The sequence below is a fragment of the Lissotriton helveticus genome, chromosome 7 (assembly GCF_964261635.1).
Source record: "Lissotriton helveticus chromosome 7, aLisHel1.1, whole genome shotgun sequence".
In the NCBI taxonomy this organism is placed as follows: domain Eukaryota; kingdom Metazoa; phylum Chordata; class Amphibia; order Caudata; family Salamandridae; genus Lissotriton; species Lissotriton helveticus.
The window spans coordinates 825,856,270-825,877,855 of record NC_136068.1 but is presented as its reverse complement, the minus strand read 5'-3'; the positions used below and the strand labels follow the sequence as shown (position 1 = coordinate 825,877,855).

At 43.0% G+C, this 21,586-nt stretch overlaps 1 protein-coding gene across 1 annotated transcript in view; it reads left to right on the top strand.

Annotated features, from left to right (window-relative positions):
- The window catches only part of LOC144769251 (uncharacterized), a 434,380-nt gene that overhangs the window by 374,540 nt on the left and 38,254 nt on the right, over positions 1–21,586 (top strand). The window contains exons 21-22 of the mRNA XM_078653312.1: positions 9,180–9,242; positions 9,331–9,384. Of these exons, the coding sequence (XP_078509438.1) occupies positions 9,180–9,242; positions 9,331–9,384 (117 nt within the window). The remainder of the gene's footprint in view (positions 1–9,179; positions 9,243–9,330; positions 9,385–21,586) is intronic.

The window sequence follows — 21,586 nt, the reverse complement described above, 5'->3', positions numbered from 1 at the left end:
TGAGTGCGTTGGGTCAGTGACAGGTCAGCTAAACCAGACAAGTCGGACGGTTCACTAGGTGAACCCAGGGTAGATATACAGTTTGGGGTCAGTGTACCACCCCCCAATGTTGCAAAGTGTCAGAATCCTTCAATTTGGATTGGTCCTAAGGTAGGATTTGGGTAGCACACCAATCACGACATAGAGTCTCAAGCCTTCATTTGCATAATAGGGTACCGCCTAACTAGATTGGGGTTCTCATGAGAACTGGTGCAGAAATACAATGGCAACTTTAACATTGTTGCTCTGTGAGTACATGTGATTGGTTCAGCCGAGTTTTCGGGTCGTTCTCAGGAGCATCTTGCTCATCACTGCCAACTGGCTGAGTTCCATCATTCAAGGTCTGCTCTGGCTTGGCAGGTCGCGCAGGCGCAGAAGGACCTCCAAAATGGTTCTCGGCACAGACAAACCCCATTCCCCGCGGTACATAAAAAGTAAGCGAAAAACAAATTAATACATAATAATGTCATTATGAAAATACATCACAGGATTTGTACTTTTGACTCATCATCAAGAAATAAAACTATTGCATTAAAATGTTAGCTACATTGACACAGTCACAAGAGCAGTGGCACGAGCAGTACCACATGATAAGCACAGCTATGAATTACGCATGCGCATAACTTTTCCCTCCACTTCTGCAGACGCGTCAGGACACGTGAGTGTGGCTGACGCATGCGCAGTAACTAAATACAAGCGGCGGCCATTTTAGGTGACTTGGGTAAATTATTTTAGTAAAACACATGTGCAAGCTTCACTATCTGTGTTCAAACTTAACATAAATGTTAGTAAAACATACATTTGTTACCTTATTACACATAAACGAGGTTCTTGACTTCGGCAAGCCGCAAAATATGCGAAGCTTTGCTTCATCAAGTTAAGAGGTCACAAACTGTTATACATCTTTGAAACTGAAAGGAAGCAGAGACATTTGTCTGAAATGTGAGTGTTTCTTCAGCAGAGGCACAGCAATATTTAGCTTAAAGCCAGAAGAGACTTCTATATATGTGTATATAATATATTCTGTGTTCACAGAAAGTTTGCAAGTTGGTTAGAAGAGAAGACTTATTGAATAGAATGCTCTTTGAAATCCATAGCAGGTCATAGATCATATAGGGATCCCACTGTAGAACATGCCAGAGAGCTACAACGTATCCAAAGCAGCAAAGGATTGCCAGAGGATTGGGGTTGTCGCTGTAGCATGATCAAAGTGGGAGTTGATGGGAAAAAATATTTGGAAACATGATAGGTAGGTTAATGGCTCTGATAGAGCCCTGAAATGATCAGCTTTTGATTAAAAACATTCTCTGATTCTACTATAGCGCTGATGGTGAAATCTACTTGGGAACTTGAGGTCTTGTATGGAAATGCTGAACTTCTATACAACCTACCAGTTTACTCCGTGGGTGATTTTCAGTTGCATGTGGTGGGATCCAAAGATGGGCACGTTCAAGTGTCTTGTGTGAATTTAAAAATAAAACTACTTTGAGAACGCATCCACAGCACAATTTCAGTGTGGCACAATGTATTTGTTACATGTCCTACTTAAAATCCCTCATGAGACACTGGATGCTGGTAAGGCTTATTAGAGTTCCTGTGACTGAGAGCACACATGGTGGCTACCTCTGCCAGGTTTTCTGGCTCTGCCAGATACATGCAGGCATGAGGTCACACATATTTTATTGACTATGGCCTGATTTAGAGTTTGGCAAGTACCCAGTCTGGCAAAACCAGTGTGCCCCCACCTCATTTAGGGATGGGCAGATCACAGCATTTCTGACAATGGTGCCCCATTGAACTCCATCAATGGAAAGCTCCCTCTGATGGCCTGACGGAGTAGGGGTGGTCGGGGGAAGGACATTACACCCCCCAACCTATTTAGGAAAAACCTGGCTGTGATGGACAGAAAAATACAGTGACTCTCACACCCTAGAATAAAGCTCCAAGGGTACTGGGATCATTAGTTTTTTTTGTTTTTCAAAAACAAACTTCCATTTGGGAAATTTGTTTCTGAAAAACAAAACCTTTGGGAAAGTTTGGTGAACAGCTGTCAAAACAGTGGGCACTAAATGTTCTGTACACTGAATGGAACCGATGGGATGGTGTGTCCTTTCTGTGCAAGGAGATGACCGCTGGGTTGATGATCATTTCTAAATTGGGTGGATAGTAGACCATCAACATGGCGGGAGTCATCCACCGCCCTGAAGAGGAAAGTACCCTCAGTCAAACTTAAAATCAGACCCTTGGTGCCAAGCTGGATTTGCTAAAGATCTTTTATACTCCAGGCTCATAGAACTTGGGTTACAGTCCCTGCATATCTGGGACTAAAAAGAGGCTTGTACATGTGCCTAAAAGTCCTTGGGGACTTCCTCTTCTGAGTGGTTTGCGTTCTAGACTGTTCTAGGCTGGGCTGGGCCACTCCCCTTGGCTTTCGTGCCTGATAAAATACTCCTCGACCATCAGGTTCACCTACCCGTTTCTATCTGCTCTAGCTAGTAGTTTTACCACAACCTACCGTGTTTAGTCCCAGGTCTATATACCATGACACGGGGGAGCAGAAGTAAGACGGCCTTGACCAACGCCCTGGTCACTGGCCCTATTGACCAATTCATCTCAAGAACCAATGAAGTCATCAACCAGAGCATTTCCCTGCTTGAGCGAAGGGTGTCACAAGACCTTGCAATTGCCAGAAGGTCATCATTGGGCCCTTTAGCCCAATCTCCGTTACAACCGGCTTCAAATTTACCATTGCTAACACAGCCATGTGTCCTAGTGGAGATCCATTCCATCCCGAAATCAATTGATTTATCAGTCTCGAATCTTTCCCTAGATCCTGATTCTACAGGTGATCTCGAAAATACTCCAGACCTTCAGTTACTCCAAACTCAAGTCCCAGGTCCCGGGATTCAGCATATGGGGGCGAAGGAGGGTGCTGTCCCTAAGCAGGGTAAAGAAAAGAAAAAAGGTAACCTAAAAAATCCCCAAGTTGCCACAACTAATAAAAAGAGACCAAATGTCCAGTCATCGCAGGACCTCTCAAATGACTCGAACATCCAATCCATTAACTTACTAGATCCATCTGTTAATTTAACGACCACGGGTACTGTGGGGGAGATCTGTAGCCTATGTAGTACAAACACTCAGCTCTTGGCAAGCTTCAGGGAAATCCTAAAACATCATCTTCAACCCCTAGAACGCAGCATAATGATTATCGAAAAACAACTTGCGAAACTTGCCCTGAAACCATCTAACCACCATAGTGTGGGTCAATCGAATACAGGGGTGGGTAAAGAAATTTCTCTTAGTATAGGTGCTCAAGGGGGCCAAAAAGATTGTGTACCTAAGTCGTCTAAGGCGACAATACCTCTAACTAATCAAATAAAGCCTAAAGGGCCACAAACCCCCTCCCTTTCAATCACTGGAAGTGGGCCCACGGCTAGGACAGCGAGTACCATTCTTACCCAGCCAGTTCCATCGCAACCCATTTCGTCTCAGCCTAGTTCTGACAAGGGTCCCGTTCAGTTACTAAATCAGAGACCTATTCCACCTTTAGTCCTTCGGCTTTCTACATCAAACAACCCGGGCGAAGGGAAAAGGGGGATTAGGCCCAGACGCCCGATCCACCTTCCCCGAGAAGCGTCTCCTTATACTGTCATTCTTACAGGGGTCCCGGAGCTCCCAGTAACTACAAAGGAACCATCTTGGTCTCTCCAAAATAAGGTCCTACAGTGGCTTAATGTAAATAGACCAATACAAACTCCACATACTAGCATCTCTACCGTACGTACAGTTCCGTGGATAGGGACCGAATTTAAAAGTATACAGGGAGACTGTATTATAGTAAATTGTGAAGACCCAGCCACTGTTGACTACATTTGTTCATGGCCAGCTTTAGCCAAGAAAGGGGGAATCGACGCTCATCGTCTCTCCTTCTTTTATCCCCCGACACACAGCAACCAGTATTCAATGGCTCCAAAGTGGGACCAGCCACTAGAGAGTCCCTGGAGCTATGAGGGTCCCTGGCTTACCCAGAGAAATAGTAGTAGGGAATGGGAACCTCGGCCCTGGTATCCTAGTAGGGAACAGGCTTCTTTGATGGGATGGCAAGGTATTCCTACTAGAAATAGATACGACTGCCTGGAAACGGTTGATTGACCGTTAGCCATTCCACACAGTAGCAATCCGTTTCAGAGGGTCCCTGGGCTCCCACCGACGCCAGAGAGAGTTCTGATGACTCATTCTGAAAATACTAAAATCTTGTCCGCACTGCCCACCTGTGCCCAATCCCTCACATCTTCTACTCCTCCCCATGGCCTTACAGGACATGTCTCGGAGGAACCTGTAAGCCCTCTTGTCCTGCTCTCTCCACCGACCGAGGGTCTTAACCGCATGCGTGCGGTCGATATTCTGCTCCTGCGCTGGGCTTTATAAAAACCCATTATTCATGACGAGCTGGGCTCGTCATGAGCGTGCGAGGAGGCTACCTCATGACGAGCCCAGCTCGTCATGAGCGTCGAAGGGGTTAAATTACCTTCCCTAATTGTGACTCGGAATAGCTCTTTGCCAACGACTATAACTGAAAATGCCAGCACAGTTATTCCGTACGGCCAAAAATGTAACTCCCTCTCATTCAAAGAGACGACCTTATCCGTTCTATTCTGGAACATTGCTGGTCTTCGTTCTAAGATTAACCTACAATCATGGGCAGACACAATTAACGAGAACCACATAGTATGCTTTCAGGAGACCTGGCTAATTGTTCCTGTTCATTTGGTGGGTTTTAAAACTTTTTTCATTCCGGCAAAGCAGGGCTTGTTCGGAAGACCTAAGGGTGGTCTAGCAGTTTATGTAACAAACAACCTCCCGTCTACAACAACAACTAGTTTAAAAGAAGAGGCCTGCTACCAAACTCTAAGAATCCACCTGAATAATTGTTTTATCTACCTTTTGGTAAATTTATATAATAATCTTCAACCACTTGAGTGTGTGAAGATACTAAATGAAATCACCACCTTTTTAACACTCCAGTTGAATAAGCCATCGTCTCTCCCTGTTTACGTTATTTGGGGAGGCGACTTCAATATTCCATTATGCTCCAACCACAGAAATGGGAACTGTGGATTGTTAGATGAGACTGGCAGCCCCCTGGCTCATTTTGCCCATACCACTAATGGGAATTCACTGAATGAGAGCCTTTTCACTCTAGAGATGGATTATGCAAACTAGTTGGTATCCCCACAAGTTGACTTTTCTCCAACATTTCATGGCAGGGGTTTGTCAAGTACAATTGATTTTATTCTTTGCTCACAGAGCATGAAGGGCCAAATAGCAACATTTTCCACAGGATCCAATGTTAGCAGCGACCACTTCCCAAATAGCATTCTAATACAACCAAAATCTGTTTCACTACATTAAAATGTCACAAGCTTATTAACACAAGAATCGATAAAAATGGATAAAGTGAACGGGTTCTCAGTAAAGTGGGCAAAAATAGATCCTGATGCAGTAACGGAGAAAGTTCTTAAAAAAGCTAGCGTCTGTGTAAATGATTGTTTAAATCCCAGCTCATCGCCTCAAACAGTCCTGGACAGCTTTGGCAGGATTCTGGGAATAATAAAGGAGGAACTAACTCGTACGCATGTACGCAAACCATCGGCCGAGGGCTGGTTTAACTCTGGGTGTCGGAAAGCCCTTTCTAACCTTAAGGCAGCTCTCCGGATCACTCCGAGGAACATCCCTGAGATAACCAAATTAAGAAAGCTCTACAAGGCCGCAAGGGCAGAACGTGGTAAAGAAATTAAGGCGAACTTGTGGTCACAACTACATGACAGCTGCCGAACAAGGGATAGTGGCCTCTTTTGGCGAGTTGTAAAATCTCCTTTCCTGTCAGACCCATCGACAGTCCAACATCTTGATGTCGCAGTGACAGCAGAAGAGTGGGTTGCCCATTTCTCGAGAATCTTTGGTGGTTGTCAAACAAAGCCCGTAGAGGGGGGCTTTATCGCAGCCACCTCAGCGGTCCCAAAGATCTTCCCAATAAACATCCGATTTGAGCATGGAGAGGTGGTCAGAGCCTTAAAGGCGTCAAAACCAGGCAAGGCCCCTGGCCCAGATGGGGTGCCGGTGGACATCTTTACTCATAACATCGAGCTCTGGTCCCCACTTCTTACCCAGGTACTGGCTGCGGTAACGACAGGTTCATTGACTCATGGTCCACATCTATTCTCCTCCCCATTTTCAAAAAGGGCGATCGGAATGATCCGGTCTGTTACAGGCCCATCTCCCTCCTGGACTCCTTGGGTAAGGTAGCGGGGCGACTGCTGCTGGAACGTCTTCAGGAATGGGCAGCAAGTAACAACGTCATGACCGACCTTCAATATAGGTTCCAGGCGGGCCTTGGGACTGTGGAGCAGGCCCTGAATCTCGCCCTTCTGATCGGGAAGTACGTGGGTGCCAAAAGGGGTCACTTATTTCTTGTATATGTCGACCTCAGTGCAGCCTTTGACTGTGTCCTGCACCACAAACTCTGGGCCTTGCTTGGGGAAATGGGGGTCGACCCCGCTCTCATTGCACTCTTGCGCGAACTTTATTCGGATGCAACGGCAAGAGTCAGATTCGGAATCAACGGAGAACTCTCCTCCCCTTTCCCAATTACCAAAGGGGTTAGGCAGGGTTGTGTACTGGCTCCCTTCCTGTTTAACTTATATACCAACGGTCTGGAGACAGCCATGTTAGAAGGGAGCCAGGACCTTCCACAAATCAAACATCGCCCTATACCAACGCTGCTATACGCGGACGATTCTGTCATCTTTGCCAGGACGCTGACTCGACTCCAAGTACAGCTCAACAAGTACTGCTCCTATATGGGATCCCTTGGCCGTAAGGTTAACATAAAAAAGACATTTGTAATGCACCTCGGCCCAAAAATTAAGAGTCCTAAATCCATCTTTGTGGAAAAAAAAACAAGCTTGAACGAACCCACGTTTATCCTTATCTGGACATCGTGGTGGACGATGCATTGAGCTGGCGGCAGGCTGTGGCAAGCAAAAAGCTGCTCTTTCAGAGAGCAACGGCAGCCCTAGTCACCTCCTCAAGTAAACTGGGGAAACCGGCTCCTCCTGAACTTCTTACCATTTATTACGCAAAGTGTCACAGTGTGGCAACGTACGGTGCAGGGGTTTGGGGCTATGGACCAATAAACCCATTTCAAACTGTTGAGAATGGGTTTGTTAAGTATTTGTTGGCCCTACCACAAAGTGCCCCAATCTATGCCTCGCTAGCCGAATTGGGTATGGACTACATCACGGACACCATTTGTTGCCAACCAATGCTCTTGTGGCACCACATATGGACTAAAGAGGATTGCCACCTAACGCTCTCATTAATTTTGGATTGCTTAGCCCTTGATAACTGGGAAAAAATTCCCTGGCTTGTATTTATAAGGAACTTTTGTCGTGACATGGGCTATAGCAGTTTTTTCCAGGATCCTCCCAGTATGGGCGACATTTCGAGGAAAGAACTAAAAAAAGCTGTGTTTGTGCCATTTAAGAGCCCTTCGATGTTCGATGGAATTGGTGAAACCCGCAAACTCACAAATCGTTGCTGTTCAGAAGTATCTGGGTATTCCACCTTATTTGACCTTCCATTTGAACAATTATGAAAAGTACCTTTTGACAAGGTTTCGTTTTAACTCTTTTTTCTGGCTTGTAACCTTTCCAATTTCCCACGACTGGTCTCCTACAATCATTCCTTGTCCCTGTGACGATCTTTCCCCCCAATCAACATTACATATTGTTTTCTTTTGCAAATATTACACTTTTCCTAGGAAGGTCTGGATCCTGCCCTTACTGCGATTAATGGGCTTAAGATCCTGTCGCCCAGCATTTGTGTCCTTGCAATCTCTTGAGTCAAGTTTTATAGCGAAGTACACAGCCAACTTTTTAAAAGCTTGCATTAAATATCGACGCAATTATGATTAATTCATATTTTAGTTAACGTTTTTCAAGTAAATGTGTTTTTCTTTTTCCGTGTATAACCTGATTGACTTGCTTCCAAAACGTTGTTTACAAATGTATAATTTTAATGCCATTGTACTTTTTATGGTTGCAATAATAAGCGGCAATCGAATAAAAGTTTATGAAACTAAACGAGTGGTTTGCATTTAGGAGGGATTTCAACTCTATTGTTGGTCAACCCAACCTCAAAGGCATTATTATCTCGTGACATGCTCTTTTACACCTAATCAGCCAGTCAGATTCCTTTCAGAGGTTGGTCGCCCCATACCTGGTGAATCAATGCTTTCTGTCATCTTGTACAGGTGGTTTCATTAAGGTATCAGAAAAGAATCTTCATGAAAATAGAAATAACATATTAAACATTGATGCTTGGATTTCACAGAACTGAAGATATTGATTTCACTTTTCTTAATTATTCCCTATAGGTTATATTTCTATTTTTTGGCAATGTGCTGAGGTATAGCACATTTACAAACTTCTAGCATTTAAAGAGGTTCGTAAGGTTCATCCCCCCTTTTTTTCTAAATAGCTGCACAAAAACAGCAACTGTAGATCCCATAATGTGTTTGTACACACAGGAAGCGGAATGAAATGTTGGTTTAAAATAGAATAATTTTCAGCTTTTAATTTGTGATGTTTTATATTACTGAGAAAAAAATAAAATAAAATGCAACATAATTTAAATAGGGAGTGGAGAGTTGCATTCCATTGATCCATATTCAAAAATTGTTGGAATAGGGAGCCGTTCCTTTTTTAATGCTTGCCCAAAGCAAAAGGTGTGAAACAGCTTTGTGCTAGATGTATTGGAGCAAGGAAAACAGGAAGGCTTTTCAAATCTTGCATAATTACGCTTGCATCGTTTGATTCAAAATGTTCCTGTTGCAAAATATATTTATTTACCTGAAGATGAGGAATTCCATCTGCAAAGTCATTGCAAGTACAGAAAATGTTAACTTCTTGTTAGTCTTTTTTGACTCAGTTACTGAATGAAGTATTGGTAATTTTTCAGCACTTTTGCATGGAGTGAACCTTAAAAATGTGCTCAAAGTAATACTTATTTTATTGAATGCATTGGCTACTTAAATGTTAAGATTTCCTCTGCTAAGTCACCCTCTTTTCCATTAGGGGATCGACGGTCATAAGGGAGATAAAGGAGACGGTGGTGAAAAGGGTTACACTGGCCCACCAGTAAGTTAAATTGTTTGTTTGAGCACAAGAAGATTATTCGCCTCTTTTGTATTGTAGCAATTGTATGATTCGTTCATTGTACTTCTAGGGACTGCCGGGGTCGGTGGGACTTACTGGCTTGCCCGGTGCCAAAGGAGACAAGGTAAGTGCTCTGAGTATCTGTGTTTAGCAGGTGTGACAACTACTGAGATTCAACTAACACAGTGAGTTGCTGTAAACAGCAAGTCCTTTTCTCAATCCCAAATCAAAAGTCGATTCTTTGTTTTAGCAATACTGCTATCGATGGAATCAGCTATCGATGGAATCAGTCTGCTAAACCTTTGAAAATATTTTGGTAAAATGTGAACAAAAATAATATAATTAATTCTTATTTTTGTACTCTGTATTTTATTGAATGACTTCTCATTTAGTTGGTTTATCATATTACCCAGGTTCTCATTAATTGACACTAAGGTTCTCATACAAGTAAATGTGAATATAGAGTTAGTGACAGGATGAAAGGGTCAATTGGATGCATTAAAGGTTGCCCCGGTTGCTGTATGGAGACGGCTCTAGCGGAGGTGGTCGATGACATCAGGGGTACTTTAGATGTCTGGACAGGGCTGTGCTAATTATTCTGGACTTGTCAGCAGCATTCAACACAATACCACACTCCTGGCACGTCTCCAAACATTCGGGATCAGGTGGCAGGCCTGGAAATGGTTGGCTTCTTTTTTTTTATTTACTATTTATTTAAGTTTTCTGAAACATATATACAGCATAGCATATACAGTACACAGGTAGATACATGCTTATTAATGAAGTTTAGGTAACATGTAAATACATAAGTGTCCAGAACAACATAAACAACAGTAGGCACTTTTATCATTGACCGTATGCAACAAATCCACAGATGTTATCAGGGAACAAACCTGAGTAAGCGTAATACACAATTTTGCTGCAAAGTATGTATACTTCATGTAGAGGTGACCAGAAGCCAGGTATTGTGTTCAGCTGCCGGTTTTGCGTGTGGTGCTTAGGTTGTATGACATTACAACGCATGCTAATACATCGCATGCTATTACATCGCGGTCTTTACAACGCAAGTCGTTACAACGACTTGCGTTGGAGGGCGCTGGACTTAGGAGTAGTATAATTTGCTATTCCAACTCCAGTCTACATACAGTAGGGAAGGTGTTGGATAGTAAGAACAGTTATAGATTAGTGGCTGGGTTAATGTTGCGCAAATACCACTTGCTCTTATCTCATCTCAAATCATTGGCTCAAGGGAACAGGGGAAAAACGGCCACTAACGTCCCCACGGTTTCTCTGTGAACAGAGAATACAAGGAAAAGGATATTGTCCCCGAGCACAGTACCATAAATCACAATGTATTTAATAGAAGAAAGAACAGAAACCAAATCCAATAGGTCACTTTTCACTTCTTTAAAAGTCTTTTTTTATTTTCTTTTTATTTTTTCTTTTTCTTCAGATGATTAGAAGTTCATCATTCCATAATCATAAGCACTACAGTACACAGCAAGCGTAGCCAAAAACAAAGCCAACACGTGTTTCGTCACGGGAACAGTCTCCCAATGACTTCTTCAGGGCAATAAAGACAATTCTGTCACAAGTAGTTCAATGTCATTCCAGTGCGTTGTCAATCTTCATAAGGTATTAAGGGATACTCAAAGACTCCATAAGTCAAGGATTTCACATGCTCGATCCGTCCAGTGTAAAACCTTTTACACTGGACGGATCGAGCATGAAGAGGATGGGAGTACTCTCCCGATACAATTCTATTTTATTTCTTCTGTGAAATCCTTGTGTACTGTAGTGCTTATGATTATGGAATGATGAACTTCTAATCATCTGAAGAAAAAGAAAAAAGAAAAAGAAAATAAAAAAAGACTTTTAAAGAAGTGAAAAGTGACCTATTGGATTTGGTTTCTTTCTTTTTTCTATTAAATACATTGTGATTTATGGTACCGTGTTGGATAGTAAATTATACTATTCCGTGTCCTAGAGCCCCATCCAGCGCAAGTCGTAACAACTTGCGTTCTAAAAACCGCGATGTAATGGCATCGCAATGTAACGACCGCATTGTAAACGACTTTTCCCAATGCTTATGGCATCGACTGAATGTTCCAGGAGATACGACTTTAGAGGGTCCCAAATATCACGAGGACCCCCTTAGGGTGAACATATCTCCACGCATCCGTAAGTCCATGAGCGGAGAACATGTTTGCCAATGCACCCTGTGTTTTGGTATAGTGGTGAGGGAGCGGGTTGGATCTGTCAGCGATGGGGCAAAATGCTGTATTAAAGTCACCCCTCAAATAATATGAGTGGATCCTAAGTTAAGGATTTGCCCCCATAATGTGGTGAAGTAGTCCTGATCATCTGCATTCGGCCCGTAACAACACACTAGTGTGACCGATTGTGTACCCAGTGTTCCCCAGAGCATGCAGCTTCTACTTAATGAATCGTGATACGTCCCACTCAGAGTGAAAGGGGTGTTCTTTTTATAAGAATCCCTGTGCCTCTTGAATATGTAGAGTACAATGAAAAGGCTTGGTTTGTGGCCCACTTGCTGGCGAAACTAGGAGTGTTGTGTGGGTCAAAGTGTGTCTCCTGCAGCATGGCAATGTGAATTTGATGTCGATCAAGATATGTAAGTAATTGCCTACACTTACGGGGATCTCCCAACCCCCTTATGTTCAACATGAGGAGATTTACTTTAACACCTCAGTATGCAGGGTCATAGCAGAACGGTATGTGCTTATCATGATGTGTTCTGGACATAGGCTGTGAATATACCTCTCGAAGAGTGCTGCCATGTCCACCTGCTGGAGAATAAAAGTGGTGAAGACTTGAATTAACAATTCCCATCCCTCCCCTCCACAGCAGCACCCCAATCGTGCTGGCATTTTGCTGCCCACCCAACTTCCAACTTACCCTTGACACTTCAGTCCAAATCAAATACCCTAAAAAACTGTAAGGGGAGCGCCCGTGTGGGGTTCGCTGCTGGGCAACAAGATACTCCCTTCTCCCTGAGCTGTGAAGAGAGCCTCCCAGTGGCAGGGGATGGAGGGGAAAAGGGATGCTTGGCATAGTCCAAATTATTAACATAATTTATATCATGCCCGCCACCCAAAACTGAGTGCGTGTTTATTTCGCTTACCACTTATCTGTCTCTTATCGATCAAACAAACAAATCGCCTAGGAGACGTGGCATGCTTCTCTCACTGGGAGTATTGCCCACGCTCAGGCCCCTAAAGACCAAGATGAAAGACAGGTAGAGACAGTTTGTGATGAATTGTCTCCAGTGGTAGGATTCTTGACATTCAGAGTCAGTCAGTTGCAGGGGATGGAGACCTGGAGAGGCATTCCTTGGAATCACGATGTGTTGGGTGTTTCTTGACGTTTTTGAGAAAATCCTCTACTTATTGTGAATTTGTGAAGAAATATTGTTTACTCTGATATGTAACCCTCAAGCGTGCCGGGTACATGAGCGCATATTCAATTTGCGCCTTCCAAAGCTTTTGTTTGGCCGGTAGGAATTTACTTCTCGCCTCTTGAAATCAGGATAGATGGTGAATTCGGTGCCCTTATAATGAAATGTCTTTTTTCCCTCTGGCCATTTTTAGCGCTGTATTGCAATCCCAGTAGTTGAGGAGACGGGCTACAATCTGGCGTGGAGTGCTTCCTGGGGAGGCCTGGGGCCTAATGTTCCATGTGCCCTTTCCACTATCAATTGGGGGGAGAAGGCCTCCGCACCAAAGGTGTCTCGCAACAGGCGTTCGATGAATTCCTCCATGCACCCAGTGTTGGTGCTCTCCGCGATCCCAATGACGCGGATGTTATTGCGACGACTGTGCGCCTCTAGATCTTTATTTTTGGCAGCAATAACTTTGAGAAGTTTGTCCATTTGTGCCAGTTGTTGTTGTATTTGAGCCGTAGAATCCTTGTTGTCCAAGATTCGCCTTTCCGCCTCTTTGATTTGTCCATCATGTTTGTCTACCTTCTGGACTATAAAATCCATGCCGCTTTTCATGGAGTCCATTTTGCTTGAGATGTCTGTGAGGCTATGTTTCATGGCCAGTAGTAAACTTTTGACTTCGCCTACTTGGGTGGCCAGCAGCGTCTGCGCTTGTTCTTCGTTGGGCTGTTCTGGGTCCTCCGAGCTGGATCGCGTGGCAGCCTTCTTGGTTTCAAAGAGGAGTTTGGATTGTCGGCCATCTGCCTTCCCCATTGTAGAAAGGAGTATGTTGCGCTGAAGGTAAAACAACCAGTGGGGGGAGACATGACGGTGTAGCTTTGTCAGGTGGTAGATGGAGAGGTGTCAGAGTAACACTACCGTCAGTGTTCCTCCCAGAGTGAAGGCAGGTGAGTCTGTTTCCGTCCACGTGCTGGACAAAGGAAACGGGTGGTGTTCACCTCTTCAGTAAGGGCAGCTGTCTCAACAATGCCAAGGAAGAAGGGAATTTTTCGGTGCAGCTCATATATCAGGCATGATGAGGATGAGTCTTCCTGTGCTCAGCAGACGAATGGAACGGAGCCCCAATAGCAACGCAATTCCAGAAGGCAGCAGAGCTGGGTGTGCCAGCAGTGAGGGTATGTAGAGAGACGTTGTGATACCCAGTGGAAGTGGACCAGTGGTGGCAGCGTGCACCTCGTTGCACTGTATGTTTACACCAGTGTAGCAGGCTTAGATTAGGTGTCTTTGTAAGTGAACTTGAGTTGGCACAAGCAGGTGTATGAGTATGGGTACGGGCCAGCGCGGGGCCGGTGGATCTCCTTCATAGTGTGATGAGGATCCTGGACAGCCTGTGTAAATGGCGAGGTGCCGCAAGTCAAATAGAGCTTTTTTTTGTTGTCTCCAGCAGCAGGTATCACTGCTCTCCGCATCCACTTCAGCGCAGGGGATGAAGTTAAAGGGTGTGTGGCAAGACAGCATCTCCTACAAATAACAGAAAACCTCGGGTGACAGGCCTTCATTCAGCACCACATTGCACTGTATGTTTGCATCGGTTTAGCAGGCTACAGGTACGGGGTCTTTTTGAGGAGATTACGAGCTGGCACAAAAGTAGTTGCGCATCAACGGTCAAGCGGGGTAGTATAGAGACGGATGTGGATCAGCGCGGACCAGATGATCTCCAGCACTGTGCCAGAAGGGTCTGAGAGAGCATATGAATCGGCGGGACGGCACCGGCCAAACAGCGCTTTTAGTCTCTATCAGCAGTTACCGCCGCTGTCCGCATCCACTTCGGTGTAGGAGGGTGAAAGCTGCAGGATGTGTGGCAAACCAGCTTCATTTAAAACGTACAGGAAGCCTCGGATGTTAGGCCGTCTTTCAGCATGAGTCCGCTGAGGCCCAAGCACCACGTGGGATCCCAGGGGCTCGCGTAGCAGCTGCGGCCAGGCTTGCCTCCAGTTGTGTACCACATCGAGCCTGCGCTCATGGCGTAGTACGACCCAGGATCATCTGGCGGTGTCCGCGGTTGCAGGTTTTTGAACCTGAGCCGGGCCAAAGGGTGAGACACAAACGGCAGGCACTTTTATTGATAGTAGTGCTTGTAAAAGCAGGATAAATAGAGGATTATGCTGCCAAGCAGCAGGAGCCTCACAGGCGTGCGGCCATGTGCGCCACCTAGCGCCCCATGGTTGGCTTCTTTCCTGAAAGGTAGAGGTCTGGTGTCCTCCGTTTCATCGGGGTCTTATTATCTACAGGTGGGGGTGCCACAGGGTTACGCCTTGAGCCCCACATTAGTCAATATATACCTCACTCCTCTGGCGTTCTTTTTTCCTGGGGTAGGGATGAAATATTCCCTGGTGAAAAAATCAGAACTTGTTTGTCAGATGTTTTTCAGTGGCTATCTCATCAGCAGCTTAAGTGCAATGCGGGCACAACTGAGCTAATTTTCTTTGGTACACAATCAGATGAGCCTTGGCAGTCCTTTTGGCCGGAGGTTTCTCCCCCTCCACTAAGCCACACTAGCTCTGTTAAAAATCTCGGTATCAAGGTTGATGGTGGGCTATCCTTTCTGGCACAGTCTAATGTAGTAGTAGGGACCTGCTTTGGTCAGCTGCGAGCGTTCAGGAAGTTCCTCCATTTTCTGTCCTTCTCTGCTAGCAAACTGGTAATACAAGCTCTGATAACATCTAGACTTGACTATGGCAAATCAATACCTGAATACCTACATGATAATTCGATCAGTTAGCTGCAGGTGGTCCAAAATGCAGCAGCCTGAATGCTTCTCAGCATGCCTCTAAGAATTCAGGTCTCCCCCTATCTTAGAAAGTTGCATTGGCTTCCTATTAGGAAGATGATTCTTTTGAAGACCTTGCTATTGACCCACAGAGCTCTGCATCAGTCTGGGGCAGGGTACCTGAGTGCAAGAATTCCTTTTTATGCTCCCTCCAGGTTTCTGCACTCAGCCAAACTTTTTCTGGCCTTAATCCCTCAGATACGTAGGTCCAAAACAGGGTGTAGGTCCTTCTCATCTTTGGGACCCTCTCTCTGGAATAAACTCCATATGGAGTTAAGATGCATCCCTTAGACCCGGAAGACGTTAAAAACATGTTTTTTTTTGCATGATTGATGTGGCATCTCTCAGTTTCTCCCAACTTGGAGTAGCAGTGTGCTTTAGAAATGCCTTTTACATTACATTTACATTAAAGGTTACACATAGAAAACCGTAAAGGCCTAATATGTCGCGTGTATTATGCTTACTGAGCCCTCGAAGCAGTTTAAAGAGTGTACATTTAGACCAGGTTTGATGTGAAGCCCACGGTTAGACGTTTTATTGTTAAGAAGTTAATGGTTTTGTGGGTGAGCAGAATCCAGTAGGATGTAGGGAGGGTGAGCACATATTATACAAATTACTGCAGAGGCGACATCTAAGCTGCTCCCTCCTCACTGCAAAATTACAGCAGGTGCTGCTGCTGTTAGTGAGGCTCGTTTTTTAGGCTGGCAGAGAGGCATCTTAAGCTGTTTTGCCAAATTTATGTAATAAAAAAAATCATAAATAAAATATGTGCAGATATATGCATATGTAGAGGTGGTTTGGGTCAGCCCTCTTTATACATTGCTCTGTTCAACTGTTATTCACATATTCCCTCAGTCCCACCAAAGCATATGGCCTGAGTCAGCCCACTTTAGTCATTGGCTGTCTTGCCCTATGAGTCAGATGCGGCGAGCCAACAATTTAACAGGGCAAGCCAAGCCAACGGTCTGGCTTGGCTCATAGAGTGCATGCCCGAGCTGAGCCCTAAAAAAGTTTGTCATGTAATTCACACAACAAACATGACATAAAATATGAGAAGTCTCTTCAAAATTAAAAAAGTGTATTTCTTTAGCATGTGGAAGCGTTGAGATTGACATGTCACATTATTCTACTGCATTAAGAAGTACCTATTAAAAGTGATAGTTTTTATAGATAAGCTTGGAACCGATCTGCCCCCGCCCCCCATCCTGGCCATATTGCCATTAGTGAACTACGAGGCAAGACTGATGACACGTGAACCCTGTGTGTGGCCCAGATTCTTATAGATAGAGCACCATTATAATCTATTAAATTATACACAATAGGTTTTTGTAAATATGGTGTACTGAAGAAAAAGGAGGGTTGTAAAATATTTGCAGAAAATCGCAAAATTAAGTAAAGTCGGTAGGCCGCAGTTAAGGCAGGTTTTTTTAGTTTCACTTTGAACAAATCCGTCAGTAAATGGGCACCTACTTGTCTCCCCATTTTACCTCAAACGTTAATGCTTTGCAGGGCCGGAGTTGGAACCAAAACCGGCCCTGGCAAAGTGCTCGGCCGTCCCCCCTCTTCCCGAGGAGGCGTGAGGGTGCGACCGCGCTCTTTTCCAGGGCCGGTTTTCGGACGATTTTGTTACAGGGCCGTTTTGGCCCTGTAACAAAAACGGCCCCCAGGGGGCCAAAACCGCCCCCCACCCATGCAGCCCACCGGGGGATTGCCCGGTGCCCGCAACGGCCAGTCCGGGCCTGATGCTTTGATTTTACCTCTTTGTGCATGAGGCTAGAATGAGCTTAGCAGGCAGAAGCTCATGAAAGGTTAGCTTGTTTTGGGCTTGAGGTTCCAATAGGACCTTGGTGTGAGTCACAGCCCAGCATAAGGCTCGAGCTCTCAGCGGCTCGTCTACCTTTACAGTAAGCGAAATATTTTTTACGGTTCACATATTAATATTCACCAAAAATGCACTTCCGTGCCAGTGGGCAATACCTTTCTATGGTTGTGATTTTTCCCTTTCCAATCTTTGGAGGTTTTTTGTTTGTTTTTTGCATCTTTGTGCGCTTACATTATGGCTGCATGACACAGTAGAATAATGTTTCTCTGTAAAAAAAAAAAAAGTATATATAAACAAAACGCGGCAGTGATTAACAGCTTAAAATAAATACCGGCAAGATGGAGAAAAGGGAGGCAAAAAGAACAGAGCTAATGAGTACATTTTTTGAACAAGAGAGGAGCAGTGGCACAAATAAAGGAAGTGACACAGGTGGCACTCAAAAAAATGTAGACACAAAAACGAAGTTAAGAAACTGGGAAAAACTATCTAAAAAAGAAATAAATAAGTGGTGGGAGATCACTTCACTTAAGAAATATCTGGAAGTCAAAAGTGCCCAGGGGCTTACGTATTAACATCATGCCAAATCATCAGGAGACCAGCAGTGCATTATTACAAGAGTGGGGTGAAAATATATTACATTCATCATTGGGTCTAATGGAGATTCTTGTGAAACACATAGAAATAGCTCATGAAAAAATCAAAACTCAATTAAAGGAGATGGAAAATGAGTTGGCTGCAATCCAATTAAGTAGCAAACAAGTGAAATTTAAGGAAGAACTTGATGGGTATATTGAGAGACATGAAGACTCAGTACGCGCAAGAAAATGTAACAAATTCCAGCGTGACAAAGATGACTACGCTGAAGGACGTATATTTACTTATGCACGCAAGTTTGATAGACTAAAACAACAGGATAAATTGGATAAAGCAGCATATATGGCTGATAGCCTATCATCCTTAACATTAACTGATGCCAGTGAAGGGGAACAAGAAAGTGTTAAAAAAACGTACAAGGTGTAATTTTTTAGAAGAAATGAGGCTGGCCCTGCAACAAAAAAACGGGGAAAAACCAATAGGAGCGCAACCAGCGGGAAATCGAGGAAGAGGGAGGGGCGTGGTCATCCTCGAAGAAACCAACAAGAGGCAGGCGTCTCCAGCTAAGAAAACCGAATTGGTACAAGAACAAGGAGCATGAAGCAGAAATGGAACTAAACTCCGACCAAGATATAACAAATGAGGATTTACAAATAGTTAATCTTTCTAAACGAGAATTATCACCTGTGGAGAATGATCTATTCAAACATGGTTTAAATTTCTTCCCCACAAACAACATGCAACTGGCAGAAGTGCGAGTGGATCTCTATAAATACGTACGCAAAATAAAACTGGTTGACATATTCGCAGAAAACTAAAAAATGGCAAAATTCAAAAAATATATCTCAGGCCCAGAAATCGGATTGACAGTAAAAGATTCGGATGGTTACACAGCTCTAATGGAAATGGACCAAGATCCCAGCTCTCAAACAACTGAAATTGACACGTTATGCACACAATTGGGAGCAGGCACTAGTGGCCCAAAGGCTAAATCTAAATTGTATCCCCAATTACCACAGGGCAACAAAATGTACTTATTCCATGAAGCGATGATTAAAGATCTGTGTCGAATGAAGCACACGAAATATAAAGACAACTTAACTAAAGCAGAAAGATCAGCACTACAAGCATTGAAAATTGATGATACTATTGAAATAAAAATAGCAGATAAAGGTGGAAATATAATCATACAAGATAAAGACCAGTACATTCAAGAAGCTCACTCACAATTGTGGAATCAAACTTTCTATGAAAAATTGAAAGAAAATCCAACAAAAAAATTCAAAATTGAATTAGATAAAAAAATACAAGTGTGGAAAAATAATCAAATCCTAGATGATGATGAAGCAAAATACTTGACTGCAGATCACTCCAAAACTGCGACAATGTATTTTCTACCGAAAATTCATAAGCACCCCACTAAACCACCAGGGAGTCCGATCATTTCAGCCAATGGTGCTCTTTTAGAACCCATAGCTAATTATATGGATATTTACCTTGTGCCTTATGTAAAAAAATTGACATCGTATATACAAGATACGGGTGATTTATTGCGCCATATTCAAGAACTACCCTGGATTGATTCATACAAATTGATATCTATGGACGTAGTATCATTATATACCAACATTGACAATGAGACTGGGTTGAAGGCTTGTGAATTTTACTTGTTTGAACCGAACATCCAATTCACTGATCATAATAAAATGTTATTGGAAATGATTAGGATTTGCACAACAGAAAATGTGTTCATGTTCGGAGAAGAAGTGTACAGAAAAGTTAACGGAACAGCGATGGGATTCGCACACAGTCCCAGCTACGCATGTTTATCTATGGGGTGGTGGGAGTCTAACTACGCGTGGAACTCAACAAATGATCAATATATCAGCAAAATCGTCATGTGGCTGCGCTACATTGACTATGTACTCAACATCTGGGATGGAAGTAATGAGGAATTTGCAGAGTATTTTAATATGTTAAATAATACGGACTGCAATTTGAGATTTACATATACGATAAGTTAGGAACAACATATTCTTGGATACGGAGATTTATGTGCATGAAAATCAGGTCCACTAGCCAAATACAATTAAAAGCATCCCCTTTGGGGAATTACTTAGAGTGCGAAGAATATGCTCGGAAGAATCGGAATGGCACAAGAATAGTAAGGCAATGTGTGCAAGATTTAAAAAACTGAAATATGACAATAAAGTGATATGTACAAACCACCATAAAACTGAAAAAATCAAAAGAACTGAATTAATGGAAACAAAGATCAAACAAACAACTGAGGATAAAGAAATTCGTCTGATAACCACCTTCTCCACTGAAAATAAGCAGATCAAGAAAATCCTAAACAAACATTGGAACATATTGCGATTAGACCCGACTGTAGCTGATATTGTTGGAGATACGCCAAAAATAACACACAGAAGAGCAACAAATTAGAAGGACCAATTGGTCCATAGTCATTTTGTAAATACATCACCAAAAAGATGGTTGAAAACAGTCGGATTTGTAAAATGTTCAAAATGTAAAGTTTGCGCAATCGCTAAAAATATGAAAGAGATAGAAATGGCGAATAAGAAAAAATTGAAAATTCGCCAATCAATCACATGTAGGAGTCAGTTTGTAATCTACATTGTGGAATGTCCATGCGCCATGAAATATGTGGGCAGTACAATCTGCAAACTTAAAAAGCGCATCTTAGAACACGTAAGTGCAACCACAAACAATGATAGGAGAAATGCCATAGCAAAGCGAATGGAGAAATATCATACAAGCAATTGGCAAGATCTGAAGTTTTATGCTGTAGAACAAGTCCCAATAATGTGAGGGGAGGTGATCGAGAAAAGGTATTAAGACAGAAGGAGTCTAAACATATCCTGAGCTTTAGAACACTGACCCCGATGGGGCTTAATCATGACGAAGAACTACATTCACATTTATAAGCAATATCACCTTTTTGATAGATCCCTGAAGGTTCAATAATTATGTCTACTCTTGATAAAGAAAATGAAAGAGGACTTATGAAAACATAAGTACTTATGTAGAAGTGTTGGATATAATCCACAACACAATGAAATAAGTTCTGACTAACTCTTCCTACAAATATGTAATTTTTTTATTATAATTTTTAAGATTTTGAATCATGGTCAAATTTTCACATGAATGTGCAGAATTGTTTAAAAAGATAGAAAATTGTGGAACCACATTGAAATACGACAAGAACATAATTGTTTTCCATGTACAACAAAAATAATCTGCGAGAAATAATTATTGAGAATGAATTAAATATATGCCCACAGGAGGGCTAAATACGATGTTTGATATTAGGATTAGGTGTATTGTCCATATATTAAGTGGAATATTAATTTCTCTGCCCACCGGAGGGCTAGATTTGTTTACATAAATATGAGCCATTAAGTATAATTGGACTACGAATTGTAAACATTGGTAATGAATAAGATCGGTTTCATTTTAATTACAAAAATGTAAAATAACAATGATGAAAGGCACGAAATAATAATGTGATAATGATTAGATACTATGATTGATTTGTTTTTATGTAGAATAGCTGGAAACTACCATAACCATAATGCCAAGCGGCAGGAAATGATGTAATCTTGAATAGATACATAATGGTATGGCCGATAATGGCGTTTGCTTACTTTCCC